The sequence below is a fragment of the Nannobrachium achirus genome (genome assembly GCF_963921795.1).
Source record: "Nannobrachium achirus genome assembly, chromosome: 3".
Taxonomy (NCBI): Eukaryota; Metazoa; Chordata; class Actinopteri; order Myctophiformes; family Myctophidae; genus Nannobrachium; species Nannobrachium achirus.
In genome coordinates, this window is record NC_137812.1 from 67,082,118 (window position 1) to 67,105,020 (window position 22,903).

The 22,903-nt window shown below is 41.8% G+C and overlaps 1 protein-coding gene across 1 annotated transcript in view; it reads right to left on the bottom strand.

The window, feature by feature from the left end:
* LOC308281724 (VPS10 domain-containing receptor SorCS3-like) overlaps positions 1-22,903 on the bottom strand; it is a gene marked incomplete at its 3' end in the record, with an annotated part of 555,751 nt that overhangs the window by 14,765 nt on the left and 518,083 nt on the right. Inside the window, exons 19-22 of the mRNA XM_080722002.1 lie at positions 22,396-22,582; positions 10,207-10,340; positions 6,547-6,670; positions 2,655-2,767 (exon numbers count right to left, since the gene is read on the bottom strand). Coding sequence (XP_080578128.1) covers positions 2,655-2,767; positions 6,547-6,670; positions 10,207-10,340; positions 22,396-22,582 — 558 coding nt within the window. The remainder of the gene's footprint in view (positions 1-2,654; positions 2,768-6,546; positions 6,671-10,206; positions 10,341-22,395; positions 22,583-22,903) is intronic.

Consider the following 22,903-nt stretch of genomic DNA (forward strand, 5'->3'; position numbering starts at 1 on the left):
GAGGAGGAGAGGTGAATCACTAAATGACAATGGAGGTGTCTGCTGAGGAGAGGTGGAGCGGAATTTGGCTTGATAGAAGTGCCGCATTTTCCGACTTAAAAGGAGTAGTTCACCCTCAAAATGACTTTTTTTTTCTATTGATTACTCATGCGATGGAGACTTGTCACATTGCTAAGACAAAAAAATGATTTTAGTAAATTTACCCCCATTGATTCCGGATGGGGTAATTTAATTGTTATCAAATTATTGTCTTAGGAATGCAACAAAAACTCAACTAATCAATAGAAAAAAAAAAATTTTGGGGGGTTAACTACTCCTTTAAAGGGGCTACACCATGAATTAAAACATTTCGTCTTTTGATTTTTTTTTCTTTTTTTTTCAGAAACATACTGTAGGCCTATACCTATTTCAGAGATCCCTATATTATACCTATATTGCTGCTTGGGAATGAAACACAACATCCTAAAGAATGATCCATGCAATGTGAGAGGGAAGCGTCTGTAGAGCATGCACATGCACACATACAGACATCTAACTCCCCCAAAACCATAAAACCACCAGTGAAAACCACATGTGGGGACGCCGAACCCTCCAAATACACTCATTATCATCGTTCGACTGTCGCCGAGACGCCACGTCTTTCCACCGGGTCTACACTCCATACATACAGGGGCGTCAATTGGGTATGGCAGGGGCATGCAGCTGCCATACCCTGGGTCCAGGGGGGAAAATAAAAGTTACCTTTAAATATAAATCCATGAATGTCTCTTTGTCTATCTGTATTATGTTGTTAAATTACAGTAAAATAACGACAACATTTTACACAATGGTCACTTTAACAAGGTATTGTGGCACGTTTACTAACATGCCAAGTTTAGCTGCACTTGAACAACCATTACAGGCTGCCATATCCGGACCAAGAAACCGTAAACGGGGGGAAATAGAATGTACTTCTTCCGGTATGGCAACATGACTGGTGTCTTGCACACGCGCCTTCGTGTGCGTGCAAGACACCAGTCATGTTGCCATACCTTAACTTTTTCTGAACTGACGCCACTGCATACATATACAAATAATAGTAATAAAAGCGCCCACAAACACACACACACACACACACACACACACACAAACACACACACACACACACACACACACACACACACACACACACACACACACACACACACACACACACACACACACACACACACACACACACACACACAAGCACACAGTCCTCTGTGTTTGACTAGCACTCCGGCACATTCATTTTAGCAATTCCGTATGCATCTCCAAACTGAGGAATTAGTGCTCATCAAGCTGCCTCAGCAGAGGGGAGCAGCAGCAGCCCCAACGCACCTCTGTGATAATGAATCACAGGACAGCCGGAGGGCGTCCGCTCACTGCAGCACACCACCGCACAGAGCTGGGAGAGCTGCTCACAGTCGCTGCTTATGTAAAAGTAGCAACAGTGGTGGAAACAAGTACTTGAATGTTTTAGGCTACTTAAGTAAAAGTGTCAATACCGCAATGTACTGTAGAACTACTCTGTTACAAGTCCGGAATTCAAAATTTACAAAAGTACAAAATGATGGTCATCAAAATGTACCTAAAGTACCAAGTAGAAAGTACTCATTATGCAGAATGTCCCATTTCAAGTTTTCAAATGTATGAAAATCTTTTGAAAATAGCAGATCTACACATTGTGAGCTTGTAGATCATCTATTTTCAAATGTCCAATTGTGGTTAGTGTATGCTTTGTAATAATAATCAAAATCTACAAAGTAACTAGTTTTCAAGTAAATGCAGTGAAGTAAAAGTACAATATTTGGATCTGATATGTAGTGGAGTAGTGGACAATTTCTGTAGCTTTAGTAGGCTATACGGCTATAGGGGAGTAACTAAAGCTGTCGAGTAACTGTAGTGGAGTAAAATGTAGAGTATTTGCCTCTGTGGAATAGTGGGGTACAAAGCATTGACAAGTGGAAATGATAAGTAAAGTAAAAGTACCTCAAGGTTATATGTAGGTACAGGAATGTGTAGAGAATGTTAGAGAGGCAGGGGATGAAATTTCCTTTTGGTGGAAATATCGAAAATAGCAGACCTCCAAGCTCACAACGTGTTGCGCTGTGAGGCGTTGCTTGGAGGTCGGCTATTTTTGGTTTGTGATACCACACTGAACGGTTCATTAGTCCGAAGGTTCATTAGTCCGAATCTGTTAAGAATACTATGCCTAACTCTAACCCTAACCTCAGTAACCCTAACTAAATTCGGACTAATGAACCTTCGGACTAATGAACCTTCGGACTTATGGGCAGTCCCCCACTTGGTACAGATGGATAAAAGGGCAGGGGCTCAAGCCCCCTTTGATGACTATGTGTGCGCATGTTCCTGTGTAGGTACTTCCCACCACTGCAAGGTGGACTGAGTGGTAAAGGCAAGGAATGGAGGAAACAGAACAGCGTGCTTGCGTGGTGTGCATGTGTGCGCGCGTGCGCGCTGTGTGAGAGAGAGAGAGAGAGAGAGAGAGAGAGAGAGAGAGAGAGAGAGAGAGAGAGAGAGAGAGAGAGAGAGAGAGAGAGAGAGAGAGAGAGAGAGAGAGAGAGAGAGAGAGAGAGAAGGAGAAGGACAAAGGGAATGAAATGCACACTTACTCGGAGCAGTGCTTTCTTAATTACTCGTCCCACATCTTGCCTCCACTCGGGTATGTCGGGGTTGAACTCGTCCAGATTAGGGGAGAAGGATAAAAGCAGCGATTTGAAGAACTCTGTGGAGAAAGGAGAGTCACGGAGAGAACCGCCCATTAATTCTGAGTCTGATCCGGGGTGGCCATTATTCTCAAGGAGCGTTTCACCCACTGTCAGTGGTGGAAGAAGTACTCGTGTGTGTTTTACTTAAGTAAAAGTATCAATACTGCAATGTAGAAATACTCCCACACCAAAGTACCTATGAGAGTGGATTCCCCATTCCTCCAATGCATTTCAAGGGTAATGGAGCAGATTTTTGTGTGAAATCTGCCATTTGCGGATTTCTCCAAAAATCTGCTTAATTCCCATTGAAATGTAAATGTGCTTAGTTACTTTAGACCAGTGGTTCTCAACCTTTTCAGGCCGTGACCCCCAAAATAATCATATTTTAACTGACTGGGGACCCCCCCCCCCCCCCCCCCCCACCCTGACGAGCACTAAGAGATGAGGCATTACATTTTGTATAACACGGTTCTATTGTGAAAATAGCAGATCTAAATACTCACAACGCCTCGCGTTACGAGTCGTTGTGAGCATGTAGATCTACTATTTTCACAATTTCTGCCTCTAATATTTGGCAATTTGATCATTTTAGAGATATTAAAAAGTCTTTAAATTGTTACTTTCGAAATGTGCAGATACCCTCTATACACTTAAACGTTATGTTGGTTGGTTTACTGTTGAGAGAGAAAACAACATTGCACATTAACTGAATCATCTGGGTACCCCCCCCCCAAAATAATTTGGGGACCCCCTGTGGGGGTCCCGAACCACAGGTTGAGAACCATCGCTTTACACCACTGCCTACTGTCATTTTGCTCAGGCTGAGTTTCAGGTGGTTAACAACACTGATAAAGCCGACAAGCATTCTCCTATGCACCAGGCACTTACAACTGGCTTAATGTACAGAATGCACTTCTAGATAATTAGAAAAATGTCACAGCCATTACACTGGCAATAAATCATATCTGGGTGTTCCTTTTCTAACAAGGATTAATTTTCATCGGAGGTGGCAAAAAGTTATTTATTCAATAAGTGCTGCTTATTTCAGTGTACTATTTTACACAATTGAGAACAAAATAACTTGAAAAGAATACTACTCGTGAGAAATAAACAAGGGTCCTGTTTTGAGCGTGATGGGTGAGCTGACATTTCATCTGGCGCTGTGATGTCAAAAGCGATGGTATTTATTTGCAAACACACAATGATATAAATCGTCATTGTCTGGTGGAAACCTTGTATCTCCATACAAAAGTCACACAAAAGTAGTGAAAACAGCAGATCTACAAGCACACAACGCCTCGCATCGTGAGGCGTTGTGTGCTTGTAGATCTGTTTGTGTGCTTGTGTGCTTGTGCTTATAGATCTGTTTAAATCATTTTTAAAATGATAAGTGCAAAACAAATGGTTTTGGACATACAAGGTTTTCATCGGACAACAACAAAATGTTTATAGTCGCCTAACATGTGTTTGGTATTTTGGCGACTCGCGGTGTGTGCTGATGTTGGGGGAGAGGTGCACTTAGGGCACTTGCAAATTAGTCAAGCGCTGCAATTTCCAGGGTCAACGAGGACCACGATTTGCGCTGTCTGCCACTGCTTGGAATATGTCAGGTACAGTACTGTATAAGCAAGGCCTACACGCATCAGTTGCTATTCATTGTTACCTCAGTTGGTTGAGGAGCACCCTAAAATCACATTAAGTATGTTTCCCTTTGGTAGGCTAACACAATCTTTTCATTCAACTAATTTTTGACAAAGTTTAAAGTTGCAATCCATTAAACTTTTATGTCCTGCCATGGATTCAAACCCAGGTGTCCTGCATGAAAGTTCACATGTCTACAACCACTCATTCAATTCAATAGGCAGCCCAACCTTGTCCTTGGGAGGTATTGCTCTTATGAGCTTCAGACTAGAGCCAAATGTTGCGGGAGCAGGCGGCTTTTAAACTACTTGTCAACAACCACTACTGTAATTGTCAAGATGGTCTACATTTATAAATAGAAACGTATTGTAAGGAGACGACATTCAACCTCTGCAGCTTAAATTGTATTAGCATAACAAACTACCATACAGATACTGCATATTTTTATTTTGTTTTATTATGTTCATTCTAGTTTCTAGTTACTTTGTAGATTTTGATTCTAATTACAAATCACCTCAACCCTATATACATTTCTACGGTATACGATCAACAAGCTCACAACGCATTGTAGAACTGCTATTTTCAAAAGTTTTTTTCTACATTTTATTCATTGGAAAACTTGTGAAATGGGACATTCTGCATAATGAGTACTTTCTACTATTGGTACTTTAAGTACATTTTAATTCAGAAACTTCTACTTGTGTGCAGAATATTTCTACATTGCAGTATTGATACTTTTACATAAGTAAAGATTTTTTGTACTTTTCCCACAACTGTTCATTTAGAAAGGAACGGCTCCCTACTGCGAACGGGATCCCATCGTTCATTTCAAAGAGCCGTTCAAAAGACTCGATTCGTTCGTGAACGTCCCATCTCTACTGTCATCCAGTGTTGGGGAGGTTACTTTGAAAGCGTACATGTACGTAACTCACGATGTAACTCACGTAACTCACGATGGCAGTAACTTGATCAAGTTAAAGTTATGCCCCTGGAGAAATATAACTTAAAGTTTCAAGTTACATAGAAAAAGTAACTTGGGTAACTCATGTTATAATTTTTTTTGCGTTAAATTGAGAATGTACATTTGGTGTACATAAAACAAAATATAATATCCTACAAAAAAAGTCAAATGCCAGCAGAAATATGCCTCACAACTGAGTTTTATATTTTATTTCAAAAAGGTTGACATTTTCTTTATAGTCGAGGACCCACATGGCCAAAAGCTCAAAGAAAAGAGGGGTACCTGTGATTTTCTGCCGTACTTTTTATTTCAGTTTTATCTATTAGGTTGGTCATTAAGGTCCACAGAATGAGAGGCCTGCTCTGCCGGAAACATCGCGAAAAAAAGTTATGGCCATTTGTATATTCACTGTCCCATTGACTCCACTAGAAATATTAAAAAAAGAAAAAAAGTCTGCTTTAATTAGCATGTGAGGGGTCAAATTAGGGATTCTTCGTGATTCTGAATCCATTGCAAGCATTTGTTTTGCATGAAAAACATTCCTTGGGCAAGATATCAACCCCCCAAAACAGTCAAAAGTGATGAGTCATCACTTTTTTTCCACTTTTCACAGTTTTGGGCTGCCGAAAAGTAACCCAAGCAATGTTTTTTATGCAAAACAAATGCTTGCAATGGATTCAGAATCATGAAGAACCCCTAATTTGACCCCTCACATGCTAATTAAAGCAGATGTTTTTTATTTTTTTAATATTTCTAGTGGAGTCAATGGGACAGTGAATATACAAATGGCCATAACTTTTTTTCGCGATGTTTCCGGCAGAGCAGGCCTCTCATTCTGTGGACCTTAGTGACCAAACTAATAGATAAAACAGAAATAAAAAGTACGGCAGAAAATCACAGGTCCCCTCCCATTTTGGGGACTGGGTCCCCGACTATTAGTAAAAAATGATGATCTGTTGAGGACATTTGATCGTAAAATTATAACTTCGCTTGTAACTTCTAGTAACTTGAGCCAAAAATGACCCAAAAAGTATCTCAGTTACTTGACGAGTTACAGAAATATGAATGTAACTCAGTTACCAGCAAGTTACAGCTACATGTAACTTAGTTACGTAACTCAGTTACATGTAACTTTAACTTCCCCAACACTGCTGTCATCACACCAGAACCAGAGTCAGAGGAAGGCAGGCTGACCTTGTACCGCTATGGTCTTGGTGTCCTGCAGGATGGCGTTGGCTGAGGAGACCTGGACGGTGATGGTGTGCATTCCTTCACTGGGGAACGTGTAAGAGATGCTCCCCTCCAGCGTTATCACCGGCTGCAGGAGGAAAGTGGGACTGAGTTACCAGGGCCCAAAGGTGGAGGGGCCTTCATTATTTTATGCATTGGCTATTGGAAAATAGATAGGTGCCGCGCTGTGAGCTTGTAGATCTGCAATTTTTGAAAAGTGGTGAAAACGTGTGCAGATCTTTGAATGTATGTGTTTTTTTAAGCGGACAACTCAAATTTTGCTTCTGGGCGGTCCCTGGAACTAAATGTTTTGAGATGGGGTTCCGTGGCCAAATACATATTATTTTGGGGGTCCTTCACGTGAAAAGGTTTGAGCACCACTGACATAGAAACAGAGGTTTTTCGAAAAACCTTAGAAGGATTTGAAATATTCAAAGACTTTTTGAAAGACTTTTTCACTATTTTTCAAAAATAGCAGATCTACAAGCTTGTATATCTGCTATTTTTCAATAGTTAAAGCACAAAAGAATGGGTAATAATGCGTTCCCAGTTTAAATGGGTTAAACCCCTCCCCCTATGAAGAACATTCATGGGGGGCCGGCAGTGAATCCTTGTACCCAGGGCCCAGAATTTGGTGTGACACCCCTGGGAATTGGCACAAAATCTACGTCATGATTCATATACTTTGTATCAACATTAGCTCTAGATTAATAAGGCACTTCATGCGGTTTAGAATTACTGACAGAGACTTAGAAACACCATTGGCCTTTTCGATTATAATTCTGGTTATTCTTTAATTAAAGCTAACATTCTAATGATAATAATTCATACAGAGCGTTTCAAATGAGTGTTGTAATACGCCGTGCAGATAATAATCCAAAGTCAATAAGGAAAGCAATATAAATTCTACAAAGTGCTTATTAACCACTTAAGCTCTATATACTTGACAATTTTCACTTTAATTATGATTTAGCAATTAATCTGCTTTCACTTTTTTGTAATTCGTTGCAGTTCTTTAAAGACTTTTGCCTACAATGAATGTCGTGCCCCAAATATGGACATCAGTTATTTAGGCCTGAACGCAAATCTGTGTCACTTTAGATTTGAACCACTTTAACTCATTCTGGGCGATGCCCGTAGAAACCGTAGATTTCCCGCTGTACCGCGGTGCCATGCCCGTCGAACCCGGAAGTTTAATTAGCTTTAATCATTATGAAAGGATTAAAAGTATTATCGCAGATTTTCGCTGATTCTGGCTCTTTAGGCCCGCCCCCTAACTGTATCCGGTCATTTCCGGTCTGGACCGGATCTAGCTTTCCGTATCCGGTCTGAGCCTGGGCCATAGTCCCGCCTCCGTTGGTTTACAATGTAACAGAGGAGAAAGCTACTCGGCGATGGAACACTCGTTTTTCAATCGGATTTTTGCGTTTGGAAACTTTGATCCAGTCTCTACACACCTGGATTATGATCCCCGCACATATCGTGCGTTTTGTGCGCGAACGTGTCCACTTGTTACCATAGCGCACAGTTGGCTTTTTTCAATTCTTTTTCATGTAAACACTGGCGGATAAGCAGGGATACAGCGTGGCAACGGATATGTCTATTTCAATGGGGTTTTTTTTATTCGAAAGCTTGTCACCGAGTCTACAGTCTACTAGATGAGTCGCGCACAGATTGTGCACGATGCGTGCGCGTGCCCACGTTAAAAGGTAAGGACAATTTGGCAGCTGCTTACTAGAGCTATGTTTAAAATGGCAGCAAAATTGTTAACCATTATTTTCTGTTTTAACTATTAAAGAATAGCAGATATACAAGCTCACAGCGCGGCACCGCAAGCTTGTAGGTCTGCTTTTTGAGCGGTGCTAACCGCTCCTATAGACCGCTTTTTTACCAAAACCATGATGTCACAAATGATGATGACATGAGTCCGCTAGACCAATGAAACACTTCGATTCTGTTGATCTGTCCATGATGTCATAGTCACATAGGCACCCGATTGGTTAACTCTGATTTAGAACGCGTTTAGGCCGCGTAAAATACGTCATAACGCGTTTAGGCCGCCTAGATACGTCATAAGAAATTATTGAGCGGTGCTAACCTTGAATTTCAAAATTGTATTAGATGAATATTCACTTATAAGCGATAAAATAACCACACTTTTAGACAGACTGTGGAAGATCTTACAGGTTATAAATGATAGCCAACTAATACAAGTTTAAAATACAAATAAACACAATATCCACTGGGTATCCACTGATTGCCCAGTTCTTCGGGCTCTTCGGGCCCAGCTCTTCTTGAAAGATTCAGTCAAGTCAGTGGTCTTGAACATAGCTGACAGTTGTTGTACTTGGCTGACAGCTGTTGTACTTGTACAGCTGTTGCTGCAAGGTCTGTGGTTCCAAAAAATTTAAAATACAAATAAACAGCTTTTGGAAAAAAAGATTATGCTGTCACTAATGAGGGTAACATGAGTTAACTAGACCAAATGTTCCGCCCCAGGATAACGGATGATTCTTTGGTCAAAATAATCGTGGTATGAAATTCAAATACTTCGGCTTTGCCGAAATAATTAGTATAGGGTCATAAACAAAAATCTAGAGGCAAATAAGGTCCCTGGTTGCCTAACTGACGACCACCAGAGTCATCAGGCTCTGGTGGCAGAGCTGGTTCTGTCCAGAGATGGTTCCGTCCTCTGTATGGTGTAAAGGTCAGGACACACGAAAACCTTATATAGTCTGAGCAGACCTCTAGACTGACATCATACACAACACAAATAATATTGCCATGCATGCCTATCAACACTGATTCGCGCAGGCGCCCTTACAGGAATTAGTTTGCACCGCTCACTTCGCACGGGTGCGTTTTTTTTTTTCATCGTGAACATTTGTGCGAGTCTTTGAATATTTTTGACCCGATGTCTTCTAAATTTTTCTTCTAAATCAGTGGTTCTCAAACTTTGTCATGTCAAGGACCCCTAAAAATTACATGTATTTGGCCGCGGACCCCCATCTCAAAATATGTTGTTCCAGGGACCCCCCAGAAGCAAATATTTGAGATACAAATGTTCGCTTTTAAAAAGATATATTCAAAGATATATTCAAGCGCGGCACTCGGTGCCGCGCTGTGAGCTTGTATATATCCGCTATTTTTCAATAGTTACAGCATTAAATCACTCTAGGCCTGAATGGGGTTAAGGAGCACTGTCTTTTAGCCCCATTTCCACTGTAGGACCAACCCAGAACTAGAACCAGAACTTTCCAGAACCAAGAACTTTCAAGAACCTGTGAAGTTCCGGGACCAAGTTCTGCTTACGTTTCCATATAACCAGAACTAACCCAAAAAAGAGCAGCAGCGCTGCTGGCCCCGCCCATAGCTTCCCAGAACTAACGTTTAGTTCTACCTCAGGAGCAGGACCTAAAAAAGGTTCCAGGAACCTTGTCTGGAACCGGGCCGTTCGCAATGGAAACAAAACCAGAACCCCCCCAAAAAAATAGGTTCAGGTTCCTGAAAGTTCTGGTTCCACCTTGCAGTAGAAAAGGGGCTCGACAGGGATAGACTTTATTCCGAGTGAGCAGCACAGAGCTTACCTCCGTGTTATTTCTGAGTGAGCAGCAGAGAGCTTACCTCCGTGTTATTTCCCAACCACCAGAAGTAAGTGACGGTGCGGGATTGGCTGGGCCACACCACGGCTGTGATGTTCACCTCCCTGTTCCTGATGACCACAAAGGGGGCCAGCAGCTGGACATGCTCCACTGGACCTGAGGAAGAACGAACACAGAGCAAATCAATAGCACCTGAGGGCTCTGCTAATGAGGCACCTGTGGGGCTGGGGGAGGAAATACACATGAGGAAACATCCAATAAGACAGACAGCATCATGTCTTTTCCCTCCCAATGATGAGAATGAGAATGCAATCTGACTAGCCATCGTCAAAGAAAAGGGAAAAAAAAACAGTGCCTTCTATGTTTTGTTCCTTAAAGTTGTACCATGTAACTTTTTTTATAAAACAAATCTTAAAATGGTCCTAGCTGTTAAATCGCTAAAGTTTTAGAACCCCCACTCCGTTATTTTCAGCTTCTAAAGCCTTCTCTTTATATGTTTTCTATGATCCCTGCCCGGGACCGGTTTTCGCGGAAAAATTGCGTCATCACACTACCGGCCAATCACAGCGAGGGTTATACACTGCCGGCCAATCACAGCGCAGAACATACACTGCCGGGCTCTCTGGTGGGTTTAGGAAACACGCCTTCAGGAAGTACACTGCAGTGTTTACACTGGAGGATTCTAGCATGTAACTCTCCAACCGCTGCTCGTAGAAGGACACGGGAGACCTCATTGAAAGCGTCTCGGCGAGGCGAGGCGGACGCGGTGGTCTGACGGCCCGGTCCGCGAGCGAAAAACGGACGAAAAAAGCAAACGCGACCGCGGTTTGCTATACTGCTACAGACCACCAGTTGAGCAACTTACACAGTATAGCTTTAAAGGACAACTTAGTTTTTTTACAACCAGGATTCATATTTTAGATTGTAATTAGAGAAAAGAAAAGATGAGTGTTAAAATGTTTTCATTTACTGCTTTCTATTGTTTTAGCGATTTTAGTATTTTGATTTCAGTGGTTGGGAGCATGCGAACAAGTGGCTAAACATTTTTATTTTTATTTTTAGACACAATAAGCAGGCAATTTCTTTGTCACTATTTACACCATCCCCCATAAGTCACATCTGCCCATGAAAGATTGCGGTGCATCTTGGGAGTGGGCTTATTGTGTCTAAAAATACATATTTAGCCACTTGCATGCCCTATCCCTAACCCTAACCCTAACCTCTATGGAAGTGTTGCCACTCCGACAATAAGAAGTCACTGTCGGAATGGAGAGCGCCCCCCCAACCTGGGGGCATGCATGCAAATCAAAATCGTTAAAATCACTAAAATGATAGAAGTAAGTAAATGAAAACATTTTAACACTCATCTTTTCTTTTCTTTAACACCTGGGGAGCCAAACTCGTTCAGGGACGAGTTATGGCCACTAGGTGTCCCCCTGCCACAGGAAGTTATATCGTTCACAGACGTGGCAACAAACAGTTAACTTTTTGAGACTGGAGCTGCCCTTTGAATGACCCTAGTGCATTACGTCACCCACTCAATGCAGGCAGCCCCTCTGGGGAAGACATCACGGAAGGACTTATCATGCTTTACATTCTACTTTGAAACATAAGAACGGCTTTATCTCAGAATGACATGAAAACTGCCCCATGGAAGCAGAGAGCTGATTGTTTTCACGGCGACACTTTACCGCGATTTTACCGCGATTTTTGGATTTTAGTTTCGCGAGTGTTTGTAAACAAATGGATTATCCTCCTCAATCTTCTCTGGACACGCACGTGCACACGCACGAAGCTTGCGAGGCACGTCAAAACAAAGCGTAAGTCAATGGTGGCAGCAGCAACAGCTATAAATGTTATAAACCTTAGCAGCCCATGTGTTAATGACCATCTCTAAAATATGAACCCCTGTTGTAAAAAAAACAAAGGTGTCCTTTAATCTGTTCTTCAGATATTAATGAGAATGTGCCATTTGGAATCTTGAAACGGCAGGAAAATAGAACAAGAAAGAGCAGTTTATCTTTGGGAGTTGTGTTACCTCCATAAATGCATGCTATTTATGTAGATTACAGAGTAATCCTAAGTAGGCTAACTCACTCAGCCTGACCAGTTAGTAATGGTCACTGGTCAGGCATGTATAGCCTGAAGAGAATGAAGTTTGGATAGATCACTTAGAAAGGGACTTGAAGAACTCCCAACAGTGGTCTACACAAAGGGCAAGGGTTATATGTATGTTTATGTTATGGACTTTGAAAATGGAATCCTGTGTTAAAGTGTTCCGTCCTATAGGGACACTGATATGGGAAGATCACAAAGAGACATCCAATGCGCTTCAGCCAGGCGTGATTATGGATCCAACTGGGAAAGATGGATAACCACGCCCCGGACTCATTTTTGAAGCTTGTGATTGGCTGAACCGGACGTAGGGAGCGCTCCGTTGTAGTTACTTGGAACGCGCGAGGTGCACCAAAACCCAATTATCATGGCGTTTATCGTGCGCTTGCCCAGGCCTTACGGCCTGGGCATAAATATAACGATTGCATTCACCACGGCTTTGTAACTCTTCGCGGCCACTCTTCGCGGCCACTCGCGCCTGCGGCGCTCGGGGGCGAAGAGCAGGACCAAGGTCCGCTGGCCTTCGCGCCGCTTGCAATGTCGTGGACAATAACTGAAAACGAGCGCTCTATGCCGTTTCCATCCATCTTTCCCAGTTGGATCCATAATCACGCTTCAGCCAGTGGTGGGTAGAAGGGCTCGGTGCTCAACAGTGGGACAAAATTGAATATAAAAAGAAAAATACTTCAAAAGAGACTATAATTTGATTCACTTGAAATTATTATAAAATAAAAACATGAGTTGCTATTCTAATAATGTACCATTTATGACATTAGACTATCTAATTAAATTCAAGGCAAACATCTTATCATATCAAAAGAAAAATACCTGGGCACTTCAAAAGAGACTACGCAAATAAAATACCGGAGCACTCGACTGGATCTGCGCGTTTTATTAATTTGCATCGGTGACTGACATTTCGAACTTCGAGGGGAAAAAAAGAAAAGAAAAAAAGAAATATGGATGAAGGGAACATTGACTTCACCCATTGGTTTCTACAGACCCGTTTTGAAAACCACTTTTTAGACGAATTCAAATCCACCATCTTGGAATGTCCGGCCCCCAAAAGCAACTGGAAATGAATGATATTGGTTGAAAGGGCAGCAAGGGTGGATCTTCACTAATTAGAGCCAGTATAAGCCCTGCAAGCGTACCCTACTTTATCATCAATTTTAAATTGAATGGGACCATCATTTACTAAAGCTAATATCCTAGTAATTGAAAGGCGACTTTAAACTAGCGACTGAAAGCATAAAGCAGTTATGACAATGATTACTATGGTGATAAAATGAAGTGAACAGTCCGGTCAAAAGTCCCATTGTAATCAATGGTGTGGAGATTCTTCTGTAGCCAGCAGGGGGAAATAGCAACACCTTCTAGGCCAGTGGTTTCCAAACACTGGGTCGAGACCCATTTGTGGGTCGCGGACACATTTTTATGGGTCCCAACATTTTTTGTTTTCTACATTTTGTCAAAACATTGCCAAAATGTTTTCACTAGTTTTGTGTCCTGGGAAAATGTCTAATTTCTCTTTTGGATCACAAGCTAAAACGTTTGGGAACCACTGTTCTAGGCCACCCATTCAGGCCGGGAACACATTTTAGTGTATGGGAGGGGCTTATAGTACATGTACAGTATGTAGCAACATATTTGTTTTTGTAGGCTAATTTCTGATTTAGGCCTAACTATAGGTTTTTAATGAGCACTGCAGCATATTTGAGCACTTCCTTATTGGCTTCAAATCCAGCGGAGCACCGATGCAAATTAATACAACTTTCAGACCCAGTCGGGTGCTCCAGTATTTTATTTGGGTAGCATCTTTTGAAGTGCCCAGGTATTCTTCTTCTTTTGATATAATTGTTTGCCTTGAATTTAATTAAATTGTCTGATGTCATAATGGTGCAACTCATGTTGTTTTGCTTTTGTTTTATGATAATTTCAAGTGAATCGAATCGAATTATAGTGACATTAAACTACTCCTCCAGTGGTCTCTACAGAGTCAAGACTATACTGTAGTCCTAGACAATTTGCCCCGTTTGCCCAGTTTATTCCCCAAACTGTGGAATAAACTCCCTGTTGCACTTAGAACTATACACACTCACTGCCTAGCTTCCGCTGTGGACTGAAGACTCACCTCTTCAGACTCCTCCTAAACCCATAACACTCCCCTTCCCTCAATGACCACACATGAAGATAGGTAGTTTTTTTTTTTTAGGTTTTAGAAATGTTTTTTTACTGATTAGGTGGGTGGTCTACCTTATGTTATTGTTTTTTCTAGATTGATATTCCTATGCATTGTTATATTGTTGTTGATGTACTGACATATTATCTTGCTTATTATATTGATGTATTATCTGCTTATTGTAAGTCGCTTTGGATTAAAAGCATCTGCTAAATGCCTGAATTGTAAATTGTTAGACTTCCCAGATGTGATCCCCAAAAACTATTGTGATAGTGACTCTAGTGAGTGAAAGGATTCCGTCTTTTGAATAATGTCGATGGGTAAACCTCATCGGTCAGTTCATATTTATTTTCTACGCTGTTTGGTAGGGCATTTACGAATAGTGATTTTTAGTATTCGAATTATTCGACCTCAAAGTATTCGAATAGTGGAATATTCGACAGGACTGGCCAAACTGTCAAATATTAAGTAAGCAAGAGGCGAACATTATGAAAATAGCCGCATTGCGAGGCGTTGTGAGCATGTAGATTGGCTATTTTCACAATATTTATCTGCGGAACCGAGTCACATTAAACCTACAATTCCAAGTGCTTGTCAGGGTGGGGGTCCCCAGTTCAAATATGTTTATTTTGGGGGTCACAGCCTTAAAAGGTTTGAGAACCCCTGGTATAGAGCATTAACACATTCATCCACCAGGGGCATTGACAACTCATTCTTATGACTTCCTATCTAGCCAAGCTTTATAAACTATATATTTTTTAAAGAGAAAACAATAAAAAAAATTGAAATAAGCGAATATTCGACTTCGGTGAACAACGTCGAATAGTGACTTTGATATTCGAATATTCGAATATTTGGTGAATGGCCTACTGTTTGGTGAGAAACACTGTGCTCATCTGTTCTAAGAAGAGCTGACAGAGGTCTAGCGTGGCATGGCGCATCACAGTAATCTTACAGATACAACTTTCCAACAGCCGATGTACTGTAACACTCCAGCTAAAGGTTTGTGTGACAGTGCAATGTGCCCTGTTCATCTCAGTGAGGATTCAGTTAACGCTCATCCTGTTTAACCGGAACTAATCTTTATCCCCCCATTTCAGACGGCCATTGTGTGTGGGTGCATGTCTGCACTGAGAGAGAGAGAGAGAGAGAGAGAGAGAGAGAGAGAGAGAGAGAGAGAGAGAGAGAGAGAAAAAGTAAAGAGCAAGACGTCACTGTCGGGCAGAAACCTCGTATCTCCAAGTTTCAAATATTTATGTTTTTTTTTTCATAAAGTAAAGCCCTGCTTTATCATACAAGAATGTCGCACAAGACTAGTGAAAACAGCAGATCTACAAGCACACAACGCCTCGCGGCGCGAGGCGTTGTGTGCTTGTAGATCGTCTGTTTTCACTAGTTTAGATCGTTTTTAAAATGATGAATACAAAAACAAACGGTTTTGGAGATGCAAGTTTTCCACCCAACAACGACGAAGAGACACATTTGGTTCCAGAGATTCTCAGCTGAACACTTTTGCATGCCTCTAAGGGGACCACCTGCACTCCACCCCGCATTCGCTGAATTACCTCTGAATACATCCATCCATCCATTGACATAAACATAGTCGACGTTCATTGACATCAAATTATAGCAACAATACACTAGACCGGAGCTATCAGTGTGAAGAAAATGCCAAATTAAAATGGAAATCAAGATTAGGAGGCAATTAAGCATGTTCTCTGCACTCACCTTGGCAATTCTTGTGTCTCTCAAGACATGCAATTTATTGCGACCGTAGATCGCAGTTAACTATGAAAACCGGCACACTGTGGTTCCCCTGACACATCACTGTGACATCGCAGGTGACATCACAGTGATGCCAGATACTCAGAATGAGTTTGCCTGCTCTGACATCACGCTCTGGCTTCACTGTGAGGTCACACTAACAGAATCCCTTTTATGCCCATAAGGAGTTCCCTGATGTCATCAATATTAAGCCCATATCTAACAGGACTTTAACAGGACTTCATATGGGAATGCCCATATATGGAGGCCACATCGGCCACATACCACACTTCTTCTACTTTCGTTTATGGCCAAGACAGATGGCCAAGACAACCCATATCTGTGTGGCTGGTTCTACAGACAGGGATCTTCATGTATGGGCATAAAAGGGTATGATGTCAGATGTCATAGACATCATAGGACTTTCACATAACAAATAACTGAGTAAGCGTGTTTGGGCTCTCACAGCATATCTCCATATACAGTACATGGTTATCCATATATGGGTACCAGGGGTCTCCATATATGGGTAACTGGTCCGATATACATCACTGGCCAGATGGCCAAGAATTGGTGCGACTTCGCCCTTTAGGGCGTCTTACTAGTTTATTTGTATGTATTATTATACGTTGTTGACCTTTCACTTGCGGGCCTTTGTTCTGGAACCGTGTTCTTTCTTGGATAACTGGTAATTAGTTACGACGCGTGATCTGCCTGATTTATGGGTACAGTGAGGAACCTGGACATCATCATAGCAAACCCCTCCCACCCCCTCCACCTGGATATAGTGGGGCTTCTGAGCAGGAGAGGAAACAACAGATTCACCTACACCATGGAACTGTATGAGACTTGGCATGTCCTTTGTGCCTGTAGCCATGAGGATTTACAATGAGACACATGCATGTTGGTCGCTCTGCCAGGTCAAGCGTCAAATAGGCCTGTCACAATTATTACATAATATTGTCTAATCACAATTATTTTGTCATAATCGTCATAATCGTTTCCATGTTGACAAATGTTCGTATAGTTTCAAACATTTTCAAAAAATAGCAGATCTACAAGCTTGTGAGCTTGTAGACCGGCTATTTCCACTATCAATGTTCTTTTTAAAGTATAAAGTTGTCATTATGTCAGTCATTTCGTTGTATATTTAGGTTATGTGTCATATTTGCCATGTGCAACCTCAAAGCCTATAGCCTAAGTCAAACAGAAATGTAATTTTCAACGACAAAAACACAATTGAATCGTCAATCGCAATTATTTGAGTGACAATTAATCGTTGTGTCGTGACAGCCCTATAGTGTCAATTAACTTGGAATACCAAGGACACGGTTGACACTGTCACGTGTCTTTGCATCACACTGATTGTACTGGTTTCACGGTTTGTCACTGACTAGGGATGGGACGATACGCGATATTATCGTTTATCGTGATAAAAAACACTCACAATAATCGTATCGTGGAGATGTAATTTATCGTGATATCGGCCTCCGTCATGCACTGGGATCAATTCACCTTTTAGTTGCCGAGCTGCATATCCGGTACCATTTAAACCCTCTATAATTGGTAAAAGGTACTTATAATATATGTACTTGATACAGTCTTTTTTCACTCTATCAAATGTCTTTGCCAAAAAATAGCCGATCTACAAGCTCACAACGCGTCACAGCGCGTTTAGATCTGCTATTGCTTTGGCAAATGTTCTGCCCCAGGATCATGGATTTTGATTATCGTGATAATATTGTAAATCGCGATTTCTTTTGTCACAATAATCGTGATATGACATTTTCATATCGTCCCATCCCTATCACTGACACTTTCTTTTGTTTTGGGGAGAGGGATACTGTGAGGACACTGAATCCTGGTGTTTATCTACACTCTTACAGTTCGTACTCCTTCCTATGGGAGACGCTGCGCGTCGCATAAATAATCAGAAAGGTGTTGTTGTTGTTTTCCTACATAGTGCAGGAAAGTTGTATACCTGTGTATACTTTTGTGTACCGTTATTGACGGTGCTTCTTATTGTTATCGATTGCCTTTGTATTGATGTATGTGACGGTACTTTCCTTACTCCGTTTCTGTAACTGTGTAACTCTGCTGTGCTTACTTTGGGTGACTGAAATTCCCCTGTGGGATCAATAAACGTGTCTATCTACCTGTCTGTCTGTGTGTCTGTCTGTCTGCCTCTATCTTTCTTTCAGTCTTTCTCTCTATATATCTCTATACATCACTGTCGGGCAGAAATCTAATATCTCCAAGTTTCAAATTTCTACGTTTTTTTCTCCCGTAAAGTAAAGCCCTATACTTCATCATACCAGACTGTCACACAAAACTAGTTAAAATAGCAGATCTACTACAAGCACACGTCTCGCTGTGCGAGGCGTTGTGTGCTTGTAGATCGTTTGTTTTCACAATTTTAAATCATTCTTAAAATGATACACACAAAACTAATGGTTTTGGACAGGGACGTGCAGAGAATAATATTAGAGGGGCAGGGGCTGCAATTTCGAAAAGGGCCTTTTGGTGAAAATATCAAAAATAGCAGACCTCCAAGCTCACAACACGTCGCAATGTGACGCGTTGTGAGCTTGGAGGTCGGCTAAGCATATTCAAGTCAATACTGGAGATGTGGCGTAACGGCATGGATTTCTACACAGAGTGGGCAATTCAAACAGACGGGTAAAAGGGCAGGGGCTCAAGCCCCCTTTGATGTCTACAGTATGTGTGCAAGTGCCTGGTTTTGGACATACAAGGTTTCCACCCGACAACAACGATATAGGTAGTATATGTGGTGGAAGAACTGTCGCAGTGGTGCCAGGAAAGCTCTCTTCTCCAACGTTGTAAATAGGGAGAAATCTTATGTAGCATGGCGTCATTGTCGGTTGGAAACCTTGTATCTCCAAGTTTCAAATTTGTACGTTCTTTTGCAAAGTAAAGCCCTGCTTCATCATACAGGGCTGTCGTACAAAAGTAGTGAAAACAGCAGATCTACAAGCACACAACGCCTCGCGGCGCGAGGCGTTGTGTGCTTGTAGTTCGGCTGTTTTCACTAGTTTAAATCATTTTTAAAATGATAAATGCAAAACGAACGGTTTTGGACATACAAGGTTTTCACCCGACAACGACGATGGGTTTGTTTGGGTTCATTTCAACGAACAGCATGCAGTGAGTAATTTGTTTGACTATCAATCAGCCTGTCCTGTACCTCGGGTGCAGTTTGTTCTCCTGAGGTACAGTACGAGTACGGTATGTTCTCCACTCCATAATATAGCAGTTGTACAGTATTACTGGAGGGGCCATTAGGCTGCTGCTCTACCATGAGAGAACAACACCATGGTATGAATGGTGTTTACAGTTCATCAGCTGCCAGTGTTGGACAGTAATGAAAGACCATTTACTTTAGTACTGTACTTAAAGGGGAAGACCACCCATTTTCAATATTGAACTATGTCATGAATATACCTTAGTTAGAGGAGTTGTGTGGAAATAGAAAAAAAGTTCCCCCCCTTCTGTGTTGCCTAGAACTGGAGGATTGATTTTGGGGTTTGTATTGTAAAGTACAATGTGTGATGTCATCAAGTTGTAATTTACAAAACAAACCCCAAAATCAATCCTCCAGTTGGCAACACAGAAGGGGGTGAACTTTTTTTCTATTTCCACACAACTCCTCTAAGGTATATTAATGACATAGTTCAATATTGAAAATGGGTGGTCTTCCTCCTTTCTTTTGTATATCATCTGTATTCTGTACTTTACTTTTTTTTTTTTTTTTTTTCAAAAGACAATTTCCTTGGATACTTGACATTTACTCCACTACATTTCAAAGACAAATATTGCACTTGACTACATTTGTAGAAAAAAGAAGAACATTATGAATGAACCACTTAAGCTCACCTAAGCTCACGTGTCGCAATGTGATCTGCAATTTAGTTTTCATATATATTTTTGTCATTTCTTAGATTTCTTTGGGAAATGTCAATACATTGATGCATTGACCCAGCAAGCACGGTCAGGACCTGGACCAATCAGTGACGTCTGGATTGGGGCCAGATCAAGTCAAACCATGACTAGTCAGATCTGGCCTAGAATATCACCTGATTTCAACCAACATAAATCCTGCCCACAAAAACAGACATCCTGGATTAATCAGAGAAGGTCTGATTATGGCCAGATAAATATCATAACTAGTCAGATATGTCCCAGAATCTAACCTTACATGCTTATATTTCAGCTAATAGTATACCAGTAAGACTCCCTAATCGGGAGATAAGCGACCGTCAGGTCTCAGTGTGATTTTAGGGCAAAATCTGCAGTGTCCAAAAATGTGTTTGAAAAAATCGGCCTGATGGTGGCGCTATATGGGACAGATCCATGTTGATGACATGAGTGTAGACATACTGTGTACCGATTTGCGTGATTTTAGGGCAAAATCTGTAGGAGTAGTGTCCAAAAATGTGTTTTAAAAAATCAGCCAGAAGGTGGCGCTATATGGGACAGATCCATGTTGATGACATGAGTGTAGACATACTGTGTACCGATTTGCGTGATTTTAGGGCAAAATCTGTGGGAGTAGTGTCCAAAAATGTGTTTTAAAAAATCAGCCAGAAGGTGGCGCTAAATGGGACAGATCCATGTTGATGACATGAGTGTAGACATACTGTGTACCGATTTGCGTGATTTTAGGGCAAAGTCTGTAGGAGCAGTGTCCAAAAATGTGTTTTAAAAAGATCGTCCTGAAGGTGGCGCTAAATGGGACAGATCCATGTTGATGACATGAGGGTAGACATACTGTGTACCGATTTGTGTGATTTTAGGGCAAAAATTGTAGGAGCAGTGTGCATAAATGTGTTTTGCAAGAATCGGCCTCATGGTGGCGCTAGAAGAGTGTCATGTGAGAATTGATGGGAGTGTGTATGCAAAATTTGGCATGGATCGGGGCAACGGTTCCGGAGATATGAGCAGGGCAAAAGTGTGACGTGTGACATGTGACTGACAGACGGACAGCTGGTCGAGGTTTTGATAGTAAATAAAAATAATCGTATAGTTCATATGACATCCTGGTAATGACGTCAAGATCATCCCCATATGGGCTGTGATCTGGCCTAGTTCTGAACGTCACCGGAGTCACCGGAGTCACTGGAGTCAGAGGACGGTATCATAACGTCATCATGACGTCATTTGGCTTGCAGGGGATAAAGCCTGAATACCTAAGTGTTTATTAAAGCATATATTTTTTAAGCGAGTGCTCCAGTACTTGAACTGTGTCCACCACTGGGCTGCACACTGGAACAGCTAATGTGTTCATCCTGGATAGAGCCGGTTCCAGTCTTACCCTCCAGTCAAATGCATAATGAATGCATCATCATCGCTGTTGCTCAGAAAACCTTCTATCTCCATTATTTCTACATTTTATGATTGTCCCATTTCAAGTCTTCAAATGCAGAAAAATCCTTTGAAAATAGCCGATCTAAGCTCACAATGCGTCGCATCGCGACGCATTGTGAGCTTGTAGATCGGCTATTTTCAAATGGCCAAATGTACCGGGACTGAAGTGGTTAATGTATGTTTTGTAATAATAATCAAAATCTACAAAGTAATATTTGGATCCGAGATGTAGTGGAGTAGAAGTAAAAGTATTGAAAACAGGATCAAGTAAAGTACAAAATACCTAAACATTTGACTTGAGTAAATGTACTTTAGTGACTTCACACCGCTGACTATAGTGACAGTCAGGGGTGTCGCATCAAATTCTGGGCCCTGGGTGCAAGGATTCACTCACATTTTGTGCTTTAACTATTGAAAAACAGCAGATATACAAGCTCACAGCGATTTGTACACATTTTCACGACTTTTCAAAAATAGCAGATCTACAAGTTTGCAAGCACGGCACTCGTGCCGCGTTGTGAGCTTGTATATCTGCTATTTCTCAATAGCTAAAGTATAAAATAATGAAGGCCCCTCCACCTTGGGCCCTAGTAACTCAGTCCCACTCCCCCCCCCCCCCCCCCCCCCCCCTCCCTCCCCCTTGTGACGCCCCTGGTGACTGTATTGGACATACAAGGTTTCCCCCGCACACGCATGCATATGTATGAAGCGAGCTGTCATTTCCAGGAAGCGGCAGTGGTGGCAACGGGGGTCACACATACATACATGTAACATGTAGGTAGAGCGACGTGGTGTCATAGCCCAGGCTATTCTCCGCCAGCGCTGTCACACGGAATATCCCCGCCGCCTTGTACACGTGTCTTATTCCCTCCTCCGTCCAGCTCAGGTTGGAGTAGGACACGGCCGTGCCGTCGCCGAAATCCAGCTGGATGTTGGTCTTCATGGAGTCGCCCTGTTGCGACGCAGAAAAATAGACGTTATTTAAAACAGTGCACTGGGTGAAAAGAGTGATTATCGGACGTATACGGGTAAATTATATGACTGCTATTTTACAGGTATACTGGGCATATACCCACATTATTGTATATATACTGTTGGAAAGATTTTCTGGCATATTCCTCTGTATTCGGTCATAATAGGTGATATCCTGCCCCCAGCTAGACAAAGGCACACCAGGGGGTCTGGTTCATTCAACCTTTTCAGGCCGCGACCCCACAAATAATCATGTTTTAACTGGGGACCCCCTCCCCACCCTGACGAGCACTAAGAGTTG